This window comes from Herpailurus yagouaroundi, unplaced genomic scaffold (assembly GCF_014898765.1).
Source record: "Herpailurus yagouaroundi ecotype Mexico unplaced genomic scaffold, PumYag 221, whole genome shotgun sequence".
In the NCBI taxonomy this organism is placed as follows: Eukaryota; Metazoa; Chordata; class Mammalia; order Carnivora; family Felidae; genus Herpailurus; species Herpailurus yagouaroundi.
In genome coordinates, this window is record NW_024412452.1 from 8,776,233 (window position 1) to 8,798,395 (window position 22,163).

The following is a 22,163-nucleotide window of genomic DNA, read 5'->3' on the forward strand; positions in this document are numbered from 1 at the left end:
ACAAGAGGTAATGAAGCCATGGTATGGCTCAGTGCCCAAAGAGAGATAGAGCATGGGAAGAGGAATTATGATGCTTATTGAGTGTATGCTGTATGTTCTGAATACTTTCTATGTGTTAATTCTCTCAATAACCATTGCCAGGGAAAACTATTACTGTAACTATTTTATAAATGAATAAATGGAGGCACAGGGGCAGCAAATCATTTGCCAGAGGTCATAGAGTAGTAAGTCATGGACTTGGGATATTAGCCCAAGCAATCAGATCCAGGCCTGTGCTACCTGTCTGTACCAGACTGCCTCAGAGAGTGGGTGGTCTCTGAGGGAGGGGAAAGGGGGGAACCTAGTGAAGATGACAGGAAGGGGCTGGGTAGAGAGGCAGGAGGAGATGAGAGATTGGAATGTGGAAGAGGAGAGTATCCAGGAGGGAGGAATCAATAACATCAAATGATGTGGAAATCCACTAAGACAAGAAGTGTAATATCCATGGATTTGGGAATTAGGGAGCTATTGGTGACTTGATGAGGAGACTTTGGAAGATGAGGTGGGTTAAAGAACAAATGTGAAATGGGAAGGTGTTGATACCAAGTATAGGCAATTCTTTCCAGAAGCTTGGCTTTGGAAGTAACGAGAGAGAGGTTTTGGGTGGTAGGAGTGTCTCAGAGCTGGAAAGACCTGTTAGTATATATAAAGGGAGGGACGGAGTCAGAGTGGGCCCCACAGAAGGGCCGCAAATGCACTGTGCACACTGGGAGAAGTATCTCTATGTTCATTTTTCTTTTTCACACGTATTTTTAATATTTATCCCCATGTTCTGGATGACTTCCATGTTGATGGTTGGAAATCATTCAAGAAGCCCCTGATAGGTGCTTCACATGTTAGGGGGAGTAGAGAAAATTTCTTTCACAATGCCCGGGGTGAAGCATCCTGTGTGGTTAAATCCAGATCATATCAGACCACGTACAATACGTCATCTACTGAATTTGTCTTTGAAATACTCTCTGAGAGAGCACAGTGTGCTGGGGCCCCACATCACATATGGGGAATTAGTGTCTGCTCTGGAGACACCAGGTTGGTAAGGACGGTGGATGGCACAAAGCCTGGAGAGGAAGGGACTCACAGCACAGTGTGGGGACAGGGAGGGACACTGGCTTTGAAATGGACATGAGACCTATGATCTGAGTGGAGGGAAAGGAGATTGGGAATGTAAGTAAATTTGCAGGAGACAAAGAGTTGCTTGGATCTGACAGGAAATGGAAGGCACACGATAAAGTGATTGTCACCCTACACTTAGAATGACCCTAGATGATTTGGCTTCTGCCATTGAAGTTCTTAATAATGGAAAATACTGACATTTCCTTATAAATGCTTTGTTACCAGGCTTAAAGGACACAGGTCCAACGGGCTCTGAGAAGATACATTTATCTAGAGCCAAAGACAATCTCTGTGTTTTAATACATAGGTTTCTTTTGTTGTTCAGACCAGAGGTAGATACCACAGAGGGTTAAAAGCTTGACTTAAACAAGAAATTCAGCTTTGCCTTAGTTCATGGTGCTGACATCCCGGAGGCTCAAGGCTAGAATTAGGGTTTGGCTGCCAACTTCATAAATTTGCCTTGGTTGAAATGGCATCTTTGCTCTTCTTGGATACATCTCAGAGACATGCACATACCTTCACAGAGAGCCTTTATGGATGGGGCTTCCAGAGAGCCATGGTCCAGAATCAGAAAGGTTACACAGGAAATGGCTTTGGGATATTTTTTTTTTCCCCACATGAAGCAGCAACTCAGCTGAATTATTTGCTTGATCTTGAGCTTGGATTTCAGAAAAAGTGAACAGTATGTCTTTCAAGAGTCACATTTCAAACTTGAAGCTTCCCTTGGTGCTATTGGAGGTACTGCTGGAGTAGGAGTGATCCAGGGAAGGATCATTTCAGCCTAAAACCCCTCCCTATTCTGTCCTACCCAGGTCTCTCACCCTTTGGCTGGGTATGGGTGTGATGGACAGACAGGACACTCTCCCTAGAGACAGAGGGGGAAAAAAACTGCAGGAGGAGCCTTGCCCATCCTTCCTCAACAGACAAGGAATAGAAGATGTCCTTCTTCAGGAGGGTATGGTCAGGAAATTATATAGTTCAGTGCAGACATGGACTCAATGATATAATCCTACATGTGGCTTTATTCCAATTCTTCAGGGTCTGAATTTACTGATACGGCAAGGGGCCATGTATACGTTCCGCACTGATTCCAAGAATGAGGGTTTGTATACGTGCTCCAAATATCTACAACAGAACCATCAGTGGTGCCTATGCCCGTCTGACCTTCTGGACCATGGGAGTACCTGAAGGGTCTGAGAGGCAATATCTGGTATGTTTAGGAAGTAACAGTTTTGATGCCTTAGGTTCTTTCATTTGTATTTGATTTATTAGTAAAATCTTTTTTTTTTCATCTGTCCACTCATTTGCTCATTTGACAAACTGAACAACTACTGTGTGGCTGGCTCCGGGCTACACGATGGTTGTGTGGTGGTGAATCTTAACAGTCTGGTTGCTGCCTTCTTAGAGCTCACAGTTGTTAGGGGACAGACATTAAAGAGATAAAACACAAAGAAATGCATAATCACAAACTCTGGTAAATGCTATGCTGGGAAAGAACAGTGTGCTCTAGGAGGGATAAAGAGAGAAGACAGTTTAACGTGGGGGTGTCTAGTAAGGAAGAGAGATATGAAGATCCATATCTAGGGTCTACGATGTCCCATTTATTGGTGGCATATCACTTCTAAGGAAGGAGTGTCTTTGGATAGGGCTGAGGGGGGCAATTCTAGAAGGCTTCATAAAAGAAGGAATAGTGAAGAACAGATAGAAGTATTCTATATGGAAAGGGAATAGAGGTGTTCTGGATGAAGGGGGCCTGGTGTGCTTGGAGGACACTCATTCAGTGAGGATGGAGATTAGGTTGCAGGTAGGGGAGTAGCAAGAGGTGAGCCAGGAAATAGGCAAGAGCCAACTCACACAGCACTGACTTTCTCTTGGAGGCCAGTCAAAGGAGGGACTGGTGAGTTATTGGGGGGCGTGTACTACTAGAACAAGTTATCAAGAGTCCAGAAAAATTTTTCTGTGAAGGACCAGAGAGTAAATATTTTAAGCTTTGCAGGTCTTACAGTCTCTGCTACAACTACTCTGCTCTGAGACTACAGTGGGAAAGCAGCCATGGGGCATAAATGAATGAGCATGGCTCTGTTCCAATAAAACTTTATGTACAAAGCAGGCAATGGGCTGGATTTGCTTGTGACTGTAGTTAACCAGTCCCTGCTCTGGAATAACAATTCTGGTGGCTCACTGGAGGTTCGACTGGAGGACTGGGAGAGAATGGAGGCAGGGAGGCCAGTTAAGAGCCATCGCTTTAATTCAGGGGAACTAAATGGAAGATCATAGGGAGAAATGGTTTGTGACACACTCTGAGGTGAAAGTGACAGGACTACATGACCAGTTTGATGGGAACATGTCTTGTTGTGTCTTCAATGCTCAGTGGACTAATTCTTCCAGTGAAAAAAATATATAAAAGTTCAGACATTCTGTATGTGTGACTCAGAACCACACACATATCCTGGGAGGTCACCTGCTGGTCACAAGACACCATGCTAGGTGCATTACTTAGATTGCCCCATTGTTAAGCACAATTCTTAAGAATATCAAGTTGTATTTCCAAACTGAACTGTAGAAATACTAAGTCATTGGCCCACAATCGCATAGCTGGTACATCATGGAGCTGACATTGAACCTGGGTCTAGTGTCAAAGCCTGTGCCATTCCTAAATGTAATCTCCCATCCTTGCAGGGCATGAAGTCCCTCTCCCTAAGTCTCCCAGCTCCCTCCTCTCCTTTCTTTCTGTCCCTGTGAAGACCCATTCCACCCTTTAAGGTTATCAATTAGCCTCGGGCACAGCAAGGACTGGACGTGTGTTTTAACTGTGGAAAATATCAGGTGTGAGCTTACTCTTCTGTGCTGGACAGAGGACATGCAGCAAAACTCAGACCCAGACTTACTGTTCTAACCTGATGATCTGTGCATGTTATAATATGGAGGAGACAGTGTGGCATTAGGTTACAGATTAGGAAATCCCTGAATGCAAGTGCTGAGATTAGAATATCGCCTGATTCACTGCCTGATTTAGATACCCAGGAGATGTTTGTCAGATTGAGGTAATAGTGTCAGATGGAGATAATGGTATCAGATGAGGGAAGATTTGTAGGTTTAAACTCTAGAGGCCAAGGTTAGCCCCCGAAAGGACAAACCTGACCAGGTTGTGGTCAAGGAAATCAATTCAGTTACCATCTCCATTGGGTTGTCTAGAACCCCCACTGATCATTAATTTAGTATCTGTCCAGATTCAGCTAGAGACAGTCTGCACTGAATATTTTAAACAGGGGTTTAGAGGCTGAGAAATATCCAAAAACAACTGAATTATGTCATGGATACAGCAGTCCTTTTAGTGAGACCTAGTGACCAGAACTGGGTCACATGGTAAATGGAATGGCAAAGAGACCGCCATGATTGACGTGGATCAGTCGCATGACCCGTCACGCCTTGGCCCCTGGCAGATGGACACAACAAAAGGGCTCCTGCAGCAAGCAGGAAGGGGAAATGCCTTTTGGGGAGATAAACACAGGTGTCTGCCACAGCTGTTGATCTGCTTCTGACCACCAGCCTTCTCCCTCGCTAGGACTGCTATAACCAAGTACTACAGACCAAATGGATTAGAACAACTGATAATTACAGGTAACAACAGATAATAAATTCGTGAGACAAATTTATTGTCTCACAGTTCTGGATGCTAGAAAAAGTATCAGTAGGGCAAGGCTCCCTCTGAAGACACTAGAGAAGCATCCGATCCAGATTTCTCCCCGGCTTCTAGTAGCCAGGTAGCTTCCTGTAGCATTTTTGTCTTCTCCCTGTGTCTTCACATCGTCTTCCCTGTGTGTGTGTCTGAGCCCAAATTTCCCCTTTTTATGAGGACACCAGCCACAGTGGATGAGGGTCCATGCTAATGGCCTGATCTTTACTTGGTCAAACCTGCAAAGATCCTATTTCCAAATAAGGTCATATTCTGAGGTACTGAGGTTAAGACTTCACCATATGTTTGTTTGTTTGTTTGTTTGTTTGTTTGTTTGTTTGAGGGACACAGCTCAGCTCATAACACAGCCCAGGAGTTCAGACTGCTTCCCGAGGCAATGTGACTGAGTGGTATCTACTCTAAGTAAGGTATCTCCACCGATGGTCATCTTTCTGTCCACTTCCTCGATGTGCTGCTGGGGACATGTGGATTCTGTCTCTAATGGCTCCTGATTTGTCATATTTCAGATGGTTTCCCTTCCTGACTTCTCAGCCTCTGCCCTGGCCAGTGCTCTCTAAGCCATGCTCGAGTGCATTTGTCCTCTTAAACTGTCCTTCCCTACTTGGCACTCTGCTCACTCATTTACCAGTTTGTAAAATGTAAGTGTTGAGTTCCTGTTGCATTCCGGCCACTACACTAAGTTCTGAGGATGTAAAGATGAAAAAGGTGACAAAGACAGTTTCCTGCTCTCAGGGAGTTTTTGTGGGAGGCCACACAAGCAAATGGGGTGAAACAATTGCAAAGGGAAGTGTGCATGCAGATTATGAATACTATGTTGTCCCCAGCTTAGTGTCCTCTTTGGCTCCCTAGTGCCAACAGGGGAGAGTCCAAGCTCCCTAGCAGAGTATGCCAGGTCCCTTCAACAGCATCATCTCTTGCTGTTCCTTTCCTTTCACTTTGTGCTTCATTCCTTTTGACCCACCTGCTATTCCCCAACTATATAGATTTCCATATCAAATCTTGTCTTTCTACAGGAGTACTGTCTCTGTTGGAATGTGCTCCTCCTGCCCCATCCTCAGCTATTACCCACTTGATTGCAATTCCCATTCCTTTTTGGAGACTCACTTCTCTGTCCCCCCATCCTCTCTTTCTCCCTGTGCTCCCCTTTGGGAATAATACCTGCCTCCTCGAGAGAGACACTGACGGGAGCTTGTTTATCTCTGTAACCCCAGCCTCTAGTATCATGCTTGTGTTAATAGGTGCTTAGTCAATAAATGAGTGAGTGAATGAATACATGAATGATTCCTAGTCTGTGCTTTGCTCCTACTCACTTCAAGCTGCACTTTCCTTTGGACTTCTTCCCTCTAAATCATTTGACCATTACTTTTCTTCTGCCACAAGCCCAGAGACCTCACGGCTCCTGACATTCTCTCCATTACGCCGACATCACTGCTATGCTGGCCCTGGTGGTCAGTGGCCACATGTGACTACCCATTCACTGCCATCTCTCTGGGGTGCCCTGCTCACACGAAGAAAGGCCTGCTTCCTTGCCTGTAGGAACCTGGTTCTCCTAGGACAAGCAAAACTGCCTCCGTGGCCTTCTCTGTGTCTCTGTTTCCAAAGCTTCTCCCTTTCCCAATTTTAGGAGCAACAGACTGCCATTTCTGCTACACTGATAATTCAACAATTACCTTTTTGAGCCCCAAGTTTGTACCTGGGGCTCTGCTGAAGCACATCAACTCTCATCTGCTTTCTGCCTTTCTAATCAAGAAGATCTGTTCTTTAATCCCTTCCTGCTAAATATATTGGGTTTCTTCTATGTATTGAATGATCTAGTGATTCAAAAATTTTTTTAGCATTAAAACTCTTTAAGGGATGGGTGCCTGCCTGGCTGAGTCAGCCTGATTTTGGCTTAGGTCATGATCTCACAGTTCGTGGGATCAAGCCCCGAGTCAGGCTCCACGCTGACAATGTGGAACCTGCTTGGGATTCTCTCTCTCCCTCTCTCTCTGCCCCTCCTCCACTCATGCTCTCGCTCTCAAAATAAATAAAAATTAAAATAAACTCTTTAAGTTAAATCTTATATGGCATATCAATGAGTAAAATGGAAAAAAAAAAGCCCAATATTTTGTTGCATGTTATTTTCTGTGATAACTCTAGCTTATAACATACAGTGAATAATGGAAACAATGACATTGTCATGAAGAACATGAAAATTTGAAATGGAGGGTCTGGAATGATGGGTACAGCCTCCAGACACCCTCACTATTAATGCGTCCCTGTGTTTTGTATTAGCACCATGGCCTTGTGAAAATTATGACTACCAGCCATTGGTAGTGATAACACTTTTAAGCAGGATCCCTTGTAGATTTAGGTTATTCTGATTAAAACAACCCAGAACTTTGAAAGAGGAATACAGGAAAAATTGCTTATAATGTTGACTCACTAACCCTACGTGAAAACTGTTTGCATTCCTTAATTACAAAGGATCTGATTGAAAGGAATAGATGAACAGGTTCTTCAAACTATTTACATCTTTGTTTGGCAGAAAACACTTGCTCAAAACATAGTGTATCATTATGAAACGTTAATTACGTTATTAAAATTATTTTCAGAAACTCCAATGCCTGTTTCTCTCTAGTAATCACTTAAAACCTTTAACATAGCAAAAGGAAGGAAGGAAGGAAGGAAGGAAGGAAGGAAGGAAGGAAGGAAGGAGGGGAGAGGAGGGAAGGGGAGGGGAGGGAAGGGGAGGGGAGGGAAAGGAAGGGAACGGTTAATTTAATTTGGCAGGTGGAGTCCAAACTTCGGTTGTCATTTTCACTTCATCAGTTATAGGAGGGGATGGTAACTTCATGGCCCTGCATTGCTGAGTTGGTATTTTAAAAGCCTGCCGAGAACTCTAAAAATAACTTTTTAAATGTGTTTGTTTGTTTTGTTTTGAGAGAGAGAGAGACAGAGTGCAAGCAGGGGAGGGGCAGAGAGAGAGGGAGACACAGAATCTGAAGCAGGCCCCAGGCTCTGAGCTGTCAGCACAGAGCCCGACGTGGGGCTCGAACTCATGAACCATGAGATCATCACTTGAGCCGAAGTCGGATGCTCCACTGACTGAGCCACCCAGGTGCCCCCCCCCCAAAAGCTTGCCGAGCACTCTGAGGCTAAAACAAGCACTAAAACTGCCAGTGATACACGGTGCAGCATGTTGTGTGGTCACTCCTTGCTGTACCGTTCACTCTTAGCTCTTTATATGAGCAAGCACTCCATGGTTCCCCTGAGGGTTGCCTGGCATTTAACTGAGCATGGCCCACGTGAGCCAGGGTGGCAGTATCTACCCATCCGATTTTGCAGCATGAGGAGACTTGCTGCGGTCTGAATTGTGAAAAGACATTTTTTGGAACTGCAGCTTTCCTAATTAATTACATGTGTTCAAACATATGCACGGTTTTGGCAGGAGAACCTTTATTCCGAAGTGAGCATGAGTGCGTTGACCTGTAGCTCATGGGGTCTGCGATTGTTCACGCTTGGCCTATCACACATGTGACTGTATCTGCTTCTGGTTTGAAAAACATTTTTAAAAATGTAATTTGATTCAAACATTTGTAGAATCTTCGAAACATGTAGGTTGGGCTCCAGTGTATCAGAGTAAGGTGTAAGACAGCTGTGGTTTCAGGGAAGCTGCCGGAGCTGGCTTGGGAGGGCCTCCCTGTTGGAATCAGAGAGACATCTGCCCTGCTCGGGAATGTTCACCTTCCAGATGCTCAAGCCTTGTGTTTGACTTGAACTGCAGTGGCACAGAGCAGGTCCTGTGTGGCTGTGGGACTAGCTGCCCCTGGCAAATAGCCATCAGGAAGGGCTCAGGTGGAAGCTGCCTGCCTCCAAGGACTGACGTGGTTCCTGCCAAGGAAGGCTGGCACACCCCCTACCTAGACTTTCTCATTCCTTCATCTCCCCGAGGGACTAAACTGGCCTTGCAGACTCCCTGAACTCAGGGATTTTGCTCCACCCTTCTGATCTATCCTCTGATGTTAACTGTAGTGAATGGAGAAGTCAGATTGGGACCAGGAGGCCCACACAAAAAAGAATCAGATGACTAGGAATGTGTCTTGTTCCCATTTGCATGTTCCTCGGTGGGGCGTTATTTCTGAGTTCCCCACATTTGCAGATGCCTCAGATAGCCTGGACTTGGGGGAGGTGCCTCTGGTGGTGGACCAAAGCCTCTGTGTGAGGAATACTGGTTAGGAATAACATGGCAAGTGGATCGCCTTTTTTAATGATGGTCTTGATTAAGGATCCACAAGTCTGCCCACATGTCCAGCCCTACTTGCAATTCTTTTTTTTTTTTTTCAACGTTTATTTATTTTTGGGACAGAGAGAGACAGAGCATGAACGGGGGAGGGGCAGAGAGAGAGGGAGACACAGAATCGGAAACAGGCTCCAGGCTCTGAGCCATCAGCCCAGAGCCCGATGCGGGGCTCGAACTCACGGACTGCGAGATCGTGACCTGGCTGAAGTCGGACGCTTAACCGACTGCGCCACCCAGGCGCCCCTCTTTTTTTTTTTTTAATGTTTACTTATTTTGGGGAGAGAGGGAGAGACAGACAAACAGACAGACAGTGTGAGTGGGGGAGGGACAGAGAAAGAGGGAGTCACAGAATCTGAAGCAGACTCCAGGCTCTGAGCTGTCAGCACAGAGCCTGACACGGGGCTCAAACTCATGAACTGTGAGATCGTGACCAGAGCTGAAGTCAGAGGCTTAACCAGCTGTGCCACCCAGGTGCCCCTTACTTGCAGTTCTAAAGAGAAAGCCACACAGGATTCGGTCAGAGATTCAAGACATGTCGGTATGGCTGACCAACAGGGCTGGAATTCTTTTCAGGCCCAGTGTGGTAGGAATGTTGTGATTCTGTCTGACCACTTCCTGCCAGTCCACATGACAGTTTCTTCTTTCTGCAACTGACACTGGCAGGCTGGTTCCCTCTAGAGTCCAGCCATGGACCTTTTCCTCTACATTTGGTATGCTTCGTCAGGGCACATACCGACTGATGACTCCCAAGTACCTGCAGTTATCACTCCAGGATCACAGCATGACTCCAGTCTTGCTTTCTTCCTTTCCAGTGGTATTCCCCCACACTTCTTTACATTTATTACAAACTGGACAGACTTTATGTTCCAGGGTTTTCTTATACTTCCTCCATGAAGGAGAATATGATGGAAGGCCCCTCTTTTCAAACAGCTTATAGCCTAGTGCAAAATATTTTTTAAAAAGCACACGCTTTTACTATATGCAGAAGATTGGCACACAGGGTTATAGAAATCTATCCAAAAGGGAGAACAATTATGTATGCAGGGGAAGATCAAAGAATGTTCTTGCAGGAGGTGATGTGATGTGGATCCTGAAGGATGGGTAGGACTCAGAAATGCAATAATGTAGAGAAGTACATTTAGCAGAGTAAAACCCAGAGGTGGAACTGGTTGGGAAGTATACAAAGAAGAGAGTGATTCTATTTGCTTGACATTGGGCTGTTATTGGAAAGAATTTTACTGTGTAGGAGATGATTTTAGGACAGGAGAGTGGCATTATTAGAACAGTTTCCTAGTGCTCAGCCTGGCTCCTGTGTATGATGCTGGTGGGGGAGGGGGGGGCGGGGAGGGTTGGGTGGGAGGCTTTTTTGAGTTAGGCAAGTGGCCGAGAGCACGGAGAGTCAGAAGGGATAGGAGGTAGAATTTTCAGGGCAAGGGAGAGGAAGGGCTCATGATAACCCCCAAGTTTGAACCCGAGTGATTGGGAGGTTCAGGATATTATGAACACTGCAGAGAAAAGAGGAAACGGGTGGGCGAGGAATGAATTCAGGACACAATGGGCTGAAGAGATATCTGGCAAATCCAAGTGGAGACTCCCATTCCCCCTTGTCCAACCTCAGTGTTTTGGACTCCTCTGTCAGGTCACTCCTCTCAGCTACGACCAGCCTGGCTTTGGCACCTTATCTGACTTGAGGCACTAAATACTGACCCCCTGATGGGCTGACCTAGGGCTGATGATGAGAACCTTGTATTGTTCATCTCCAAGCCCTCACAGGACCAGCCTTTGCTCATCCATCTCCTTTGCAAATTTGTGTTCTCTTTCTTATTTCTCACTCATCTAGGCCTTCCTGGGCCAGAAGGCCCGGTCTCCAGGCTGGTGCCAGGGCCCTGGAGGCTGCCTTCCCGGGTTTTTTTTTTTCCCACCAGCTTAGGGGACACCTTGTGGCTTCTGGCTGGTGCCTCTTTTTAAGGCCCACAGGACTGGCTCCACTTTGCTGTCTGCAAGTTCAGTCCTCAGGGCACATATGGTCCTTAGGGATGGGTACGGGCCCTCTCTCAGCTCCCAAGTGCTACTTCAAGTGCAACACCATACCTCCCCAAGTGACTTCCAGGAAATGAGAGGTGTCCAGCAGGTGCACAGCAAGCACACTCTGCACCCTGCATCCACCTGGGACCTTTGATGAAAGCATCTTGCATCCTGCCTCCCTCTGTCCCGCCGTGGTTATCCTCCCACACCTGGACACCTGACCTTCATGCTACATGGAGGTCTCTGCGCTGCTGGTGCTGATGTTTCCTGTCTTGGCCATTTCTGCTGCTGGTTGCACCTGGGTGCTGGCAGTGCTGTAATCCTGTTCCATGGAAGCTTCCTTTGTGTTTGTGGTTTGGGGCCTGCAGAAATGAACCGAAACTGGGGAGGGTGCTGGGAGCATCCAGAGCCTCTGTGACTGATTTAGTCAAGCATCTTCAGTCACTTTCTTCTCATTCTGAAGACTTCACATAATTAAAACCATCCCTGGCCAACACTAAATAAATTTTGCACATGCTGCTTGAATTACTGTGCAGTCTTACCCCAGTGTGGCTTTCTACGAGATTAATATTTCACTGAAACTATTCCTCTGGGTAGGCAGAAGCCAGCAGCTGTGGAAATTCAACATTTGCTTTATACAATGAAACTCTAGGACAGGGCTGCTTTTCACATTTCTCAGATATGTAGCCCATTTGGGGAAAAAAAAAAAAAAAAGCACTCTTGGCAGAGTCCATGTGGCATGAGCCAGATATCCCAGCTTGTGTTACTATATATTTAGATATAAAGTGATGAGAAAATGTGCTTCTAAATGCTTATCATATAACACTGGCACGTAAAAGTTGGTATTACTATTTATTGAGCACCTACTATGTGCCAGGCATTTACATACTCTGTATCCTCACAAACACCCAGAAGCGCACCAGACTGGGCCTATTTGCCTTCTGATCCCTGTTCTATCTTGGACAGCAGGAGCCAACCTGCAGGCTGCCTTTCTCAGCCTCAAGGGTGGTCTGGCTTCCTGCTGGGTTTGGCCCATGGAGGCACCACTGGGACGTTAGAGGGTAGAGGAAAGGAGGAAGCCAGTGTTTTCTCCCTCCGTCTCTTCCTCAAGCATCTCCTCTAGTAGTGGCCACATCTCTGTGATTCCAGATTCTCCCTGGTGACCCGGCTCTTGGGCAACACTGCCTCCTCCCTTTGTCCCTTCAACTGTCTGCTGTCCAATTTTGCTGCTGTCTTGATTGCCTCATGGTCCCACCCCATACAACCTTACTCCAACTAATTTCATCTTTTAAAACTCATGTCAATTTGAGGGGTGCCTGGGTGGCTTAGTTGATTAAGTGTCCAACTCTTGATTTCAGCATAGGTCATGATCTCACAGTTCATGAGTTCAAGCCCCACATCGGGTTCCTTGCTGATAGTGAGGAGCCTGCTTAGGATTCTCTCTCTTCTTCTCTCTCTGCCCTTCCACTGCTCTCTGTCTCAAAATAAATAAGCTTTAAAAGTCATGTCAATTTCAGAAGTACTTTAACCCTCAAATTTGTCATTTCTTATGTGAGGCTTCACATTTCAGCCTCTCTCTCACCTTCCACCTGCATTTCTATCTTTATCATTGTAGTCAGTTCCCTGCATTAAATTCTTTCTGTTGAAAATACTTGAAACAGTTTCTGTTTCTCTGCTTCCATGCTGACTGATGGGTTGAGATAGGAATCAGCCTCATTTTAATGATAAGGTCAACTAACTTGTCTCAGTCTTAAAGATAGGGGATGGTGGAGCCGAGGTTTAAATTCAGGCCTGATCCTGAAGCTTATGAGGTTTTCCCTACATTAGCCTGTGTTCTGTTCATTGGTGCTGCATGAACCAAGTCTAATTTCTTCTGCATAATCCCTTCATATTCTAGAAGAAGGAAACTCTCACCACCTCATTCTCCAAGATTTCCCCAGATGAAATTCTCTTCCCTTCAACTGTTGCTTATAAGAAAGAATTTTGAATTTCCCCTGATATCTTGGTTGAGTCTTTTGGATTCATGCTTTTTAAACTTTAATGTGAAAATTATGATTCAGGATGACTCTGGAGACGGTTTCAGATTTACATGCAATTGTAAGAAATAATACAGGGAGCCTATGTTCCATTGAACCAGTTTCCCTAATGATAAAAATTTGCAAGACTGTAGTACAATGACCACAGCCAGGATGTTGTCACTGATACAGTCAAGATGCAGAACATTCCCGTCATCACAAGCCTCCCCCTGTTTCTCTCTTATAGCTGTGCTCACCACCCTTCTGACCCCACCCCCTCCTTAGCCCCTGAAACCACTAATTCGTTCCCCATTTCTATAATCTGACACTACAAGAATCTTATATAAGTGAAACCATACAATATGCAACCTTCTGAAATTGAATTTTTTCACTCAGCATAATTTTTTGAAGATTCATCCAGGTTGTTGCATGAGTTAAGATTTTGTTTCGTTTTGTTTTGTTTTTCTGAGTAGTATCCTATGTCATGGATGTACCACATTTTGTTTAAATATTCACTCATTGTAGGAAATTTGGGTTGTTTCCAGTTTGGAGCTATTACAAATACAGCTACTATAAATACCTATGTGGATTTTGTGTGAACTTAAGTCTTCATGTCTCTGAGATAAATGCCAAGGAGCAATGCAGTTGCTGGTTGTATGTTTGTATGTTTTTTTTTAAGAAACTGCCAAATTGTTTTCCATAGTGGCTGTTTCATTTTACATTTCCATGAGCAATGTATGAGTGATCCATTTTTCTACATCCTTATCAACATTTGATGTTGTCACTATTTTTGAAGATTCTTTATATATTCTACATACTATTCCTTTTGGCAGATAAATAATTTGCAAATCCCCCCCCCACCCCCAACCCTATAGTTTGTCTTTTCATCCTCTTAACACAGAGGAAATGTGTTTAATTTTGATGGTGTCCAAGTTATCAATTTTCCCTGTTTTGGAATGTAATTTTGGTGTCAAGCCTAAGAATTCTCTGCCTCATCCTTGATTCCAGTGGTGAAAGAAGTAGGAAGATATAAGGTTCTGGTTCTGGTTGGAGAGTGGGATTTCTGAGTGTGAGTCAGTCACCCATAGTCACTATGGGAGGGCCTAGGAACAAAGAGCAGAATGAAGACATGGTCCCTGCTCTTAAGGAGCTCGCAGCCCAGATTTCAGAGGTGGCGCCTTTCCAGATGTGTCCCTGGAAATGGTTTGCTGCAGTGGGTTGGAGGGGAAGTTTGATGGAGCAAAGGAAGCCAAGTGGCTGGTAGGCTAGCATGTTGGATGTGTCACGGTGTTTATCAGTCTTGCAGAGAAAAGCAGGTTTCTCTCTGTGCAATAATTTCTCCGGGACCATGTGTATCCTCTTCCCATCCTGTGGTGTAGGAGCTCTTTTTCCATTCAAGCCTTTGCATCTCAGACTCCATGTGGCCAAGTTGGCGTCAGCTCTTGCGTGGTTTTCACTAGTGTAGAGGGGAGGGTGAGTGGGCATCAAAGACCTGCTTCCACCCTTTGGTGCCTGAGTCTCTAAAGAGCTATCAGTTCTGTGCTTCAAGTTTCCTTTTTGTTCTTGCCCTTAATTTCTTCACGAGGCAAATGGAGATAGGAAGGTGCCACAAATTCTCTGTGAGGCTGAGGCAGCTGGGATAAGTATCTATGAGACATAAATAAACCAGCAGAAGTCACATGCGGCAGGAGTCGGCAGGAAGTGGTGCGGACAACCGAATGCGTGGGTACGGTGTGTAGGCGTGGAGCAGAGGGACTCCAGGATGGACTCCAGTCCTTCTGCACACTTTTCAGTGAAGCTGGCAACAGAAAGAAGCTGTGTGGGATTCAGTTGTTTCAGGGACTCCCGCTGGCCTCCCTAGCTGGGCTGAACATAGCTTGAGGCCTTGAGACTTCTGGCTGTGCGAAGTCACACATCACCATTTCCAGGTTTTTTGTGCCTACATAGAGCTGCATGAGGCTTCATTTCATGGCCCATCTGGGCACTGCTATCTGGGAACCGAATTTCCTCCCTTCCTGTTCCAGGGAGATGCTGGCCTGAAACTTTCAGTGGTGAGGGGCCACGTGGACACATCCCATTCTGGCTGTTTTGTGGGCTTTGGCTGACTGGAGGAAAGAGGAAGCAAGCATCTCTGATCTTTTACCCTTTGCTTCCCTTTCTATGAACTTGGGAGTTTAGTTTCTTTGGCTGTCTGGTTCAAATTCCACATTAAAGTCTGGCAGTGGGCTTTATCCTCTCCAGAGATGCTATTCCATCTTTTCAGAGGTCCAGGTAAACATCCTCTGGGCTTCTCTGTGAGGTGTGTGATGACACTAGGTCCAAGGCATGATGTGGTCTCCTGAGCATGTGATGGCTTTCTGATGTTTTCTGTGCCATTTCTCTTTTCTTTCAGAACTTGAGAAGCTACCTGAGGCCAACCAAGTTTCAGAACCTTTACTGCCTCACACCAGCGTCAGCAGGGATGAACTGTTTTTGCCAGATAATCCTCTGTTCCTGACAGCACATCTCTCCCCAGGTAGCTAAGGGGATAACGAGTTTTTACTACCCTCTGCACACTATGTAATGAGATAGTAACCTGCATGGGGGCTAACACACCAGAGCCTACTCATTGCTGCTACTAAAGTATAAGATTAAACGTATCATCACCTGGCACATTCCATTTTATACATTCAGTGATTACACTCAATATAAATGAGTGGACTCAAGGTTCCAGAGAATATGATTTTGTACCACTGGAAATGAGGTTGCCTCTAGAATGGAAGCCAGTGAAAATAGCATATGATACATATAATTAGCCATTCAGTCTACGAGATGGTGCTCATAGACAGGCTGTCGTCTTCATCAAGAGATTAGCATGTGTTTAGGGAGACACAATTATGAGATGTAAGTGATGGACAGAAGCTGTAGTTTTTCAATTGTGTTGCAGTTAGTCAGTAATCAGGAGAAGGAGCTTTGGGTCAGGGATGAAAGAAAGCTGTCAGAGAGTAAGAATTGTAAGAACTGGTGGGTTCTGCCCAAAGAGAATGTGCTGTGATTCTGGTTGACTGGTCCTGGAGTGTCCTCTCTACACATGATTTTCCCCAGAATAGTGTGGGATTAATCTGATGGGTTATCACCAGGAGAAAGCCTTGTCTTTGAAAATATGCAGCTCCTTGGTTGCAGTTTTGCCCTTGCCATGATAATCACCAGGATCCACGTCTAGAAGAGGATCTGATTTAGCTCTTGTGCCAGTTGACTCTCCAGTAATGAATTGATAAGCTGCTGTTGGTTGATGTGTTCCCTTGAGGGCTTGGTTAATGTGAGCTATTGAGCTATTCTCCAAGAACCCATTCACTTCTGGTCACTATGAATATTGAGTTGTTGGCCCAGACCTTGCACTCATGTCCTGATCAAGGCCTGCCAAGCAACCCCTCTCTCTGACACCTTCCTGACGGTACTGGTGATGAGCACAAGGTTCACAAACACTAAGAGTCACTTAGACTGGTCAATGAAGGAATGATGTTTATTTCAGAACAGGGTTTCTCAAACTTGATACGTTCCCATTTTGAGCCATTTAGTTCTTTGTTGTGGGGAACTATCCTGTGCATTGTAGGATGTTTAGCATATCCTTCCCTCCTACCTACCAGATGCCAATATCAACCTCCCACTGCAGTTGTGACAACCAAAAATGTTTCCACATATTGCCAAATTTCCACATATTGCATTTGCCCTGGGGGGCAAACTACAGCCCAAAGTTGAGAATCATTGATTCTAGGAGCTAACCAGTGGTAAGGGACTTCTTTGAGGAGCAGACCACAAATTGTCCTTGGGGGTGGATGAATGCTTCATGCCCCTTACCTTCATATTGGTAGGTGTATCGATCAGGGTTCCCCAGAGAAACAGAACCAGTAGGGTATATATATCCTATTCATAGGATATATATATGTGATTATGGAGACTGAGAAGTCCCAGGATCTGCCATCTGCTAGCTGGAGACCCAAGAGAACCTGTGGTATCGTTCAGTTAAAGTATGGAGGCCTGAGGACCAATGGTGAAAATCCAATCTGAAGCTGGAGAAGATGAAATGAGATGTCTCCACCCAAACAGTAAGACAGGAAAAAAGGGTCAGATTTGTCCTCCCTCGGCCTTTCATTCCATTAGGTCCTAAACAGACTGAATAATGCCTACCTACGTTGGGGACAGAGGTCTACTTTTGTGAGTCCACAGGTTCAAATGTTAACCTCATCTGGAAAAACCCTCACACACACACCCAGAAATAATGATTAATCTGGGCACTCCATAGCCAGTCAGGTTGACTCATAAAATTAACCATCACAGTAGGAGATACAGAAGAATTTTAGTGATAAGTCAGCCCACTCAGAGCCAGTCACAGCCCTGGTATCATTTGGTGTTCTAGGTGGCTTAGAAACACCCTCAGAGACTTATGCATACAAAACTCATGCCTAAATGCTCTTTTTGGTTTTCGGCTAGCCAGCATTTACTGTGAGTCTCCTTTCGTCAGGCACCGTGTTAGATGCTTAGGTAACGAGGATACATCAGATGCCTTTTCAGTCTAGAAGAAAACCTGTAAACTGATCACTCCAATTACACTATCATAGATGCAATATTAGAAGAATACTTGGAGACTTTGATAGCCAAAAGAAAGGGTTTGAGTGATTTGGAGCTTTACTGCAGTGGACCTTGTTTTTTTGCCCCCTCAATCATGAATATTTATTGAATTTTACACAAACATATTTTTGCCTGTAATGATGTGATATATTTTTCCTCTGAATCTCTAAATGTGATAGATTATTTACTATCCAATTTTTTAATGAGTGAAATTACATCTTTTACTTGTAATTAAACTATATTCATAATGTGGTATAAATTAGAATTTAATTGACTTCAATTTTAATATCAGCATAAAATAATTCTGCTACCATTCCTATTAACTTGAAATCAAAATTTGATTGCAGGATTTTTTAAATGGATTAACCTTCAAAATTCACCGTTGTACCTCATTAACACCTTATTACTATTATTTTGAAATTGTGATAAAATATATATAAAACAAAACTTACCATCTTAACCATTTTAAACTTACAGTTCAATGGCATTAAGTGCATTTACACTGTTGTGCAAGCATCCATTTCCAGAATACTTTTCATCTTGCAAAACTGAAACTTTGTACCTTGTACCCACTAAACAGTAACTTCCAATTCTTCTCTTACCCTAACCACTGGCAGCCACCATTCTACTTTCTGTCTCCATGAATATGACTACTCTAGTTACTTCATAAATGTTGAATCCTATAGTATTTTGGTTCATTACAGTTCTTTTGTGACTGATTTATTTCACTTATCAGAATGTCCTCGGGGTTCATCCATGTTGTAGTACGTGTCAGAATAAGGGGGAAAAAGTTACAGAGAGGAAAGGAGGCAAACCATAAGAGACTCTTAAAAACTGAGAATAAACTGAGGGTTGATGGTGGGTGGGAGGGAGGGGAAAGTGGGTGATGGGCATTGAGGAGGGCACCTGTTGGAATGAGCACTGGGTGTTGTATGGAAGCCATTTGACAATAAATTTCATATTAAATAAATAAATAAGACCTTAAAAAAAGAATTTTCTTCCTTTTAAGTCTGTAATATTCCATTGTATGTATATACCATATTTTGTTTATCCATTCATCTTCCTTCCTCCCTCCCTTCCTCCCTCCCTCCCTTCCTTCCTTCCTTCCTTCCTTCCTTCCTTCCTTCCTTCCTTCCTTCTATACTAGCCATCCTAATGGGTGTGAGGTGGTATCTCATTGTAGTTTTGATTTGCATTTCCCTAGTGATTAGTGATGTTGGGGATCTTTTCATTAGTTTATTGATCATTTGTGTATCTTCTTTGGAGAAATATCTATTCAGGTCATTTGCCTATTTTCTAATTAGGTTGTTTGATTTTTTGTTGTTGATTTTCTAGGAGTTCTTTATATTATCTGCATATTATCCCCCAATCAGATATATTACTTGCAAATATTTTCTTCCATTTTGTGGGTTGCCTTTGCACTCTGCTGATTGTGCCCTTTGATGCACAGAAGTTTTAAGTTTTGATGTAGCCCAGTTTATCTATTTTAACTTTTGTTTCCTGTGCTTTCAGCATTTATCTAAGAAATTGTTGTCAAATCCAGTGTCATAAAACTTTTCTCATATGCATTCTCTTAAAAATTGTATAATTTTAGTTCTTCCATTTAAGTCTTTGACCCATTTCTAGTTAAATTTTTAATATGGTATAAGGTAAGGGTTGAACCTCATTCTTCTGCAGGTGGATACTCAGTTTTCTCAACACCATTTGTTGAAAGGACTGTTTTTCCTCATTGAATGGTCTTGGCATTGCTGTTGAAAATCATCTGACCATATATGTAAAGGTTTATTTCTGAGCTCTCTGTTCTATTCCAATTGGTCCATATGTCTGTCTTTATTTCAGTACTACATTGTTTTGATTATTGTAGCTTTGTAATAAATTTTGAAATCAGAAAGTATGAGACTTCCAACGCAGTTGTTTTTCCAGATTCTTTTGGCTACTTGAGATTCCTTGAGATTCCATATGAACTTTAGTATGGATTTTTCTATTTCTGGAAAAGAAAGTCATTGGGATTCTGAGACTGCCATAGGACTTTTGAATTCTCTTTTATTTTTTTTATTTTTTTATTTTTTAATTTTTTTTTCAACGTTTATTTATTTTTGGGACAGAGAGAGACAGAGCATGAACGGGGGAGGGGCAGAGAGAGAGGGAGACACAGAATCGGAAACAGGCTCCAGGCTCTGAGCCATCAGCCCAGAGCCTGACGCGGGGCTCGAACTCACGGACCGCGAGATCGTGACCTGGCTGAAGTCGGACGCTTAACCGACTGCGCCACCCAGGCGCCCCTTGAATTCTCTTTTAAAGGAAACATTTGCCAGACAGATAAGGGGAGCAGGGGGCATTTTAGACAAAAGGAAAAGCATGATCAAATGCATGAAAAGATAAAAGAGCTTGATATGTTTGGGGAACTAAAAGTAAGCTGGTAATGTTGGAGCATTAGGCATGTTGACATTTCTGTGTATATGCGTGTGGGTGTAGACTCGAGGAGATGAATTAGGAGCTAAGGTAGGAGTCAGATATTGTGGAAATGTCTGTGTATTGTGCGAAGAAGTTTAATGGGGATTAGTTGAAGGGCTGGGCTGTGGAGTGAAGTGATTATGTTTGTACTTTATCAAGATGGCCCAGTTGGTGAGAGTGTGCACTAGATTGGGCAGGAAGAATTTGTTAGCAGAAGGATTAGGTGAAGCAAAACTCCCAGAAACGAACTGGTGAGACTTGTGCTATGGTAGAATTAGTGGGGAAAGATAGGAGGGAATGGATCTGAAATAGGTTTGCACCACTACATGCTCAGACATTTCCCAGTGACTTCACTCTCTTCCTGGGTCCTGAAGTCCTCAGATCTGCAGAACAGTCTCTGAACTCAGAGCAGTGGTGCCAACTATTCACTTGTATCATATAGTTGTGACCTTTTAAGAACTCCAGTGGCTGTTGACTACGGCCCAGGGCTCTGGCTCAGAGGTGCAGGGTCCCTCAGCAGTAGCCGGCCCCTCTCACAGCCCCTGAAGCTCCAACTCCTCATCCTGCCACTCCTGGGCCTCTGGCTGCTCCAACGACCTTGTGGTTATTTCTGTCTTACCTGTGCACTGGTCTGTCTTTCCTTGCTTTGGTTTTCCCTGAGCCCACTGGAATCCACCAGAACGTGAGTTGTCTTGTCTGTTGTGACCCATTCCATCCGCCTGTGGAACTGCAGCTCCCCAGGCCCCCTTGTGTGGTCCGTGTTACTGAGGCCATGACCCACCTGAGAACCTGCTTCTTCTCCAAGGGCTGGAGTCCTCTGCTTCTTTAGCTTTCCCCAACCTGACATCCCTCCACGCACTGTGACTCAGTTCCCCACCCTCAGCCTAGAGCAGCATTGAATAGGAGTTGTCAGGGTCTTTTCTATTTCTTTCTCCCTTTATCTCAGCGAGGGTTTTGCTGAGTGAACTGGGTGATAAGAGTGCCAGGTCTGAGCTGCAGCAGCAGCAGCTGCAGAGCCGATGTGCTCCAGCAGCCGGAGGCTGAGCCACTTAACACGGAGATCCCAAGTCCTTGTTCTGAACCCTGGTGGGACCATTGTGCTGGTTGGCAGCATGTGTGTTTGGTTGGCCCATTCCTGGTCACGGGTGGAGTCATGGAACTGCGGGCCGGGAGTGGGCTCAAGCTCCCAGGTTCTTGTGGGCATTTTAGAACGGGAACCACTCTGGCAGTTCTGGGATAGTCAGCTCTGACCCATTGCCAAAGACACACATTTGGTGACCTGTAGGATGAGGCAAACGGATCAAAGTCCACAAGGACCGTCAGTGCAGGAGAAAGCAGAGCCAGGCAAGGAGTGGGCTGCTGCTTGGGGTTACAATGAGCGATTGAAGTAATGATGGGCTGTGCTTCCAAGGCGAGCCAGACAGAATGCAATAGAAAGTTGCAGGGAAGGTGAGGGAGAAGTGTGAAAAAGGGAACTGGGGAGGAGGTGGGGAAGAGAGAGGGGAAAGTCCAGGACAAACAGAAATGTACAGAGCTGCTGCTTCCTTGAAAGCCATGAAGCTTGCAGAGCAAAGGAGGACAAGACCCCAGATCCCTGGCTGGGAAGGCTGGTTGGCATTTAGGGGACTGGGTCTTTGTTGTTGAGCCCAGGCTACCTGGAACATGGCCTCAGAAGCGCAGAATGTGTTCTCATCACTTACTTTGTGTTTCCAAACAGAAGAGAAGCGAGGGAGGTGCCACCTGGATCCAGCTGAAGCATTTCCAGGAAGCTTCTCTCTGGATGCCACGTCGAGGCTGCCCTGCCGTAGCACAGAGCTGGTGATTGCCGAGTGTGTGGACATGGCTTTGCTCAGCAACATCCTGGCGGCCTATTCCTTCGTCTCAGGTAGTTGTCCAGTCTCGGCTGGGCCAGGGTTGAGGGCTGAGGGTA

At 44.8% G+C, this 22,163-nt stretch overlaps 1 protein-coding gene and 1 long non-coding RNA gene across 7 annotated transcripts in view; one reads left to right on the forward strand and one right to left on the reverse strand.

Moving 5' to 3' along the window:
- EVA1A (eva-1 homolog A, regulator of programmed cell death) overlaps window positions 1–22,163 on the forward strand; it is a 46,958-nt gene that overhangs the window by 8,447 nt on the left and 16,348 nt on the right. For 3 of the 5 annotated variants that reach the window (XM_040458401.1, XM_040458399.1, XM_040458400.1), the window contains 2 exons: window positions 15,564–15,686; window positions 21,951–22,118. In XM_040458401.1, coding sequence (XP_040314335.1) covers window positions 22,073–22,118 — 46 coding nt within the window. In that variant the 5' untranslated portion in view covers window positions 15,564–15,686; window positions 21,951–22,072. Of the gene's footprint in view, window positions 1–15,563; window positions 15,687–21,386; window positions 21,683–21,950; window positions 22,119–22,163 lie in introns of those variants that run through there. The other 2 variants (XM_040458403.1, XM_040458402.1) reach the window with 2 other exon arrangements.
- The window catches only part of LOC121019205 (uncharacterized), a 250,875-nt gene continuing 231,234 nt past the window's right edge, over window positions 2,523–22,163 (reverse strand). For both annotated transcript variants that reach the window (XR_005785502.1, XR_005785503.1), the window contains exons 10-12: window positions 11,379–11,518; window positions 3,482–3,533; window positions 2,523–2,559 (exon numbers count right to left, since the gene is read on the reverse strand). This is a non-coding gene — a long non-coding RNA (uncharacterized LOC121019205). The remainder of the gene's footprint in view (window positions 2,560–3,481; window positions 3,534–11,378; window positions 11,519–22,163) is intronic.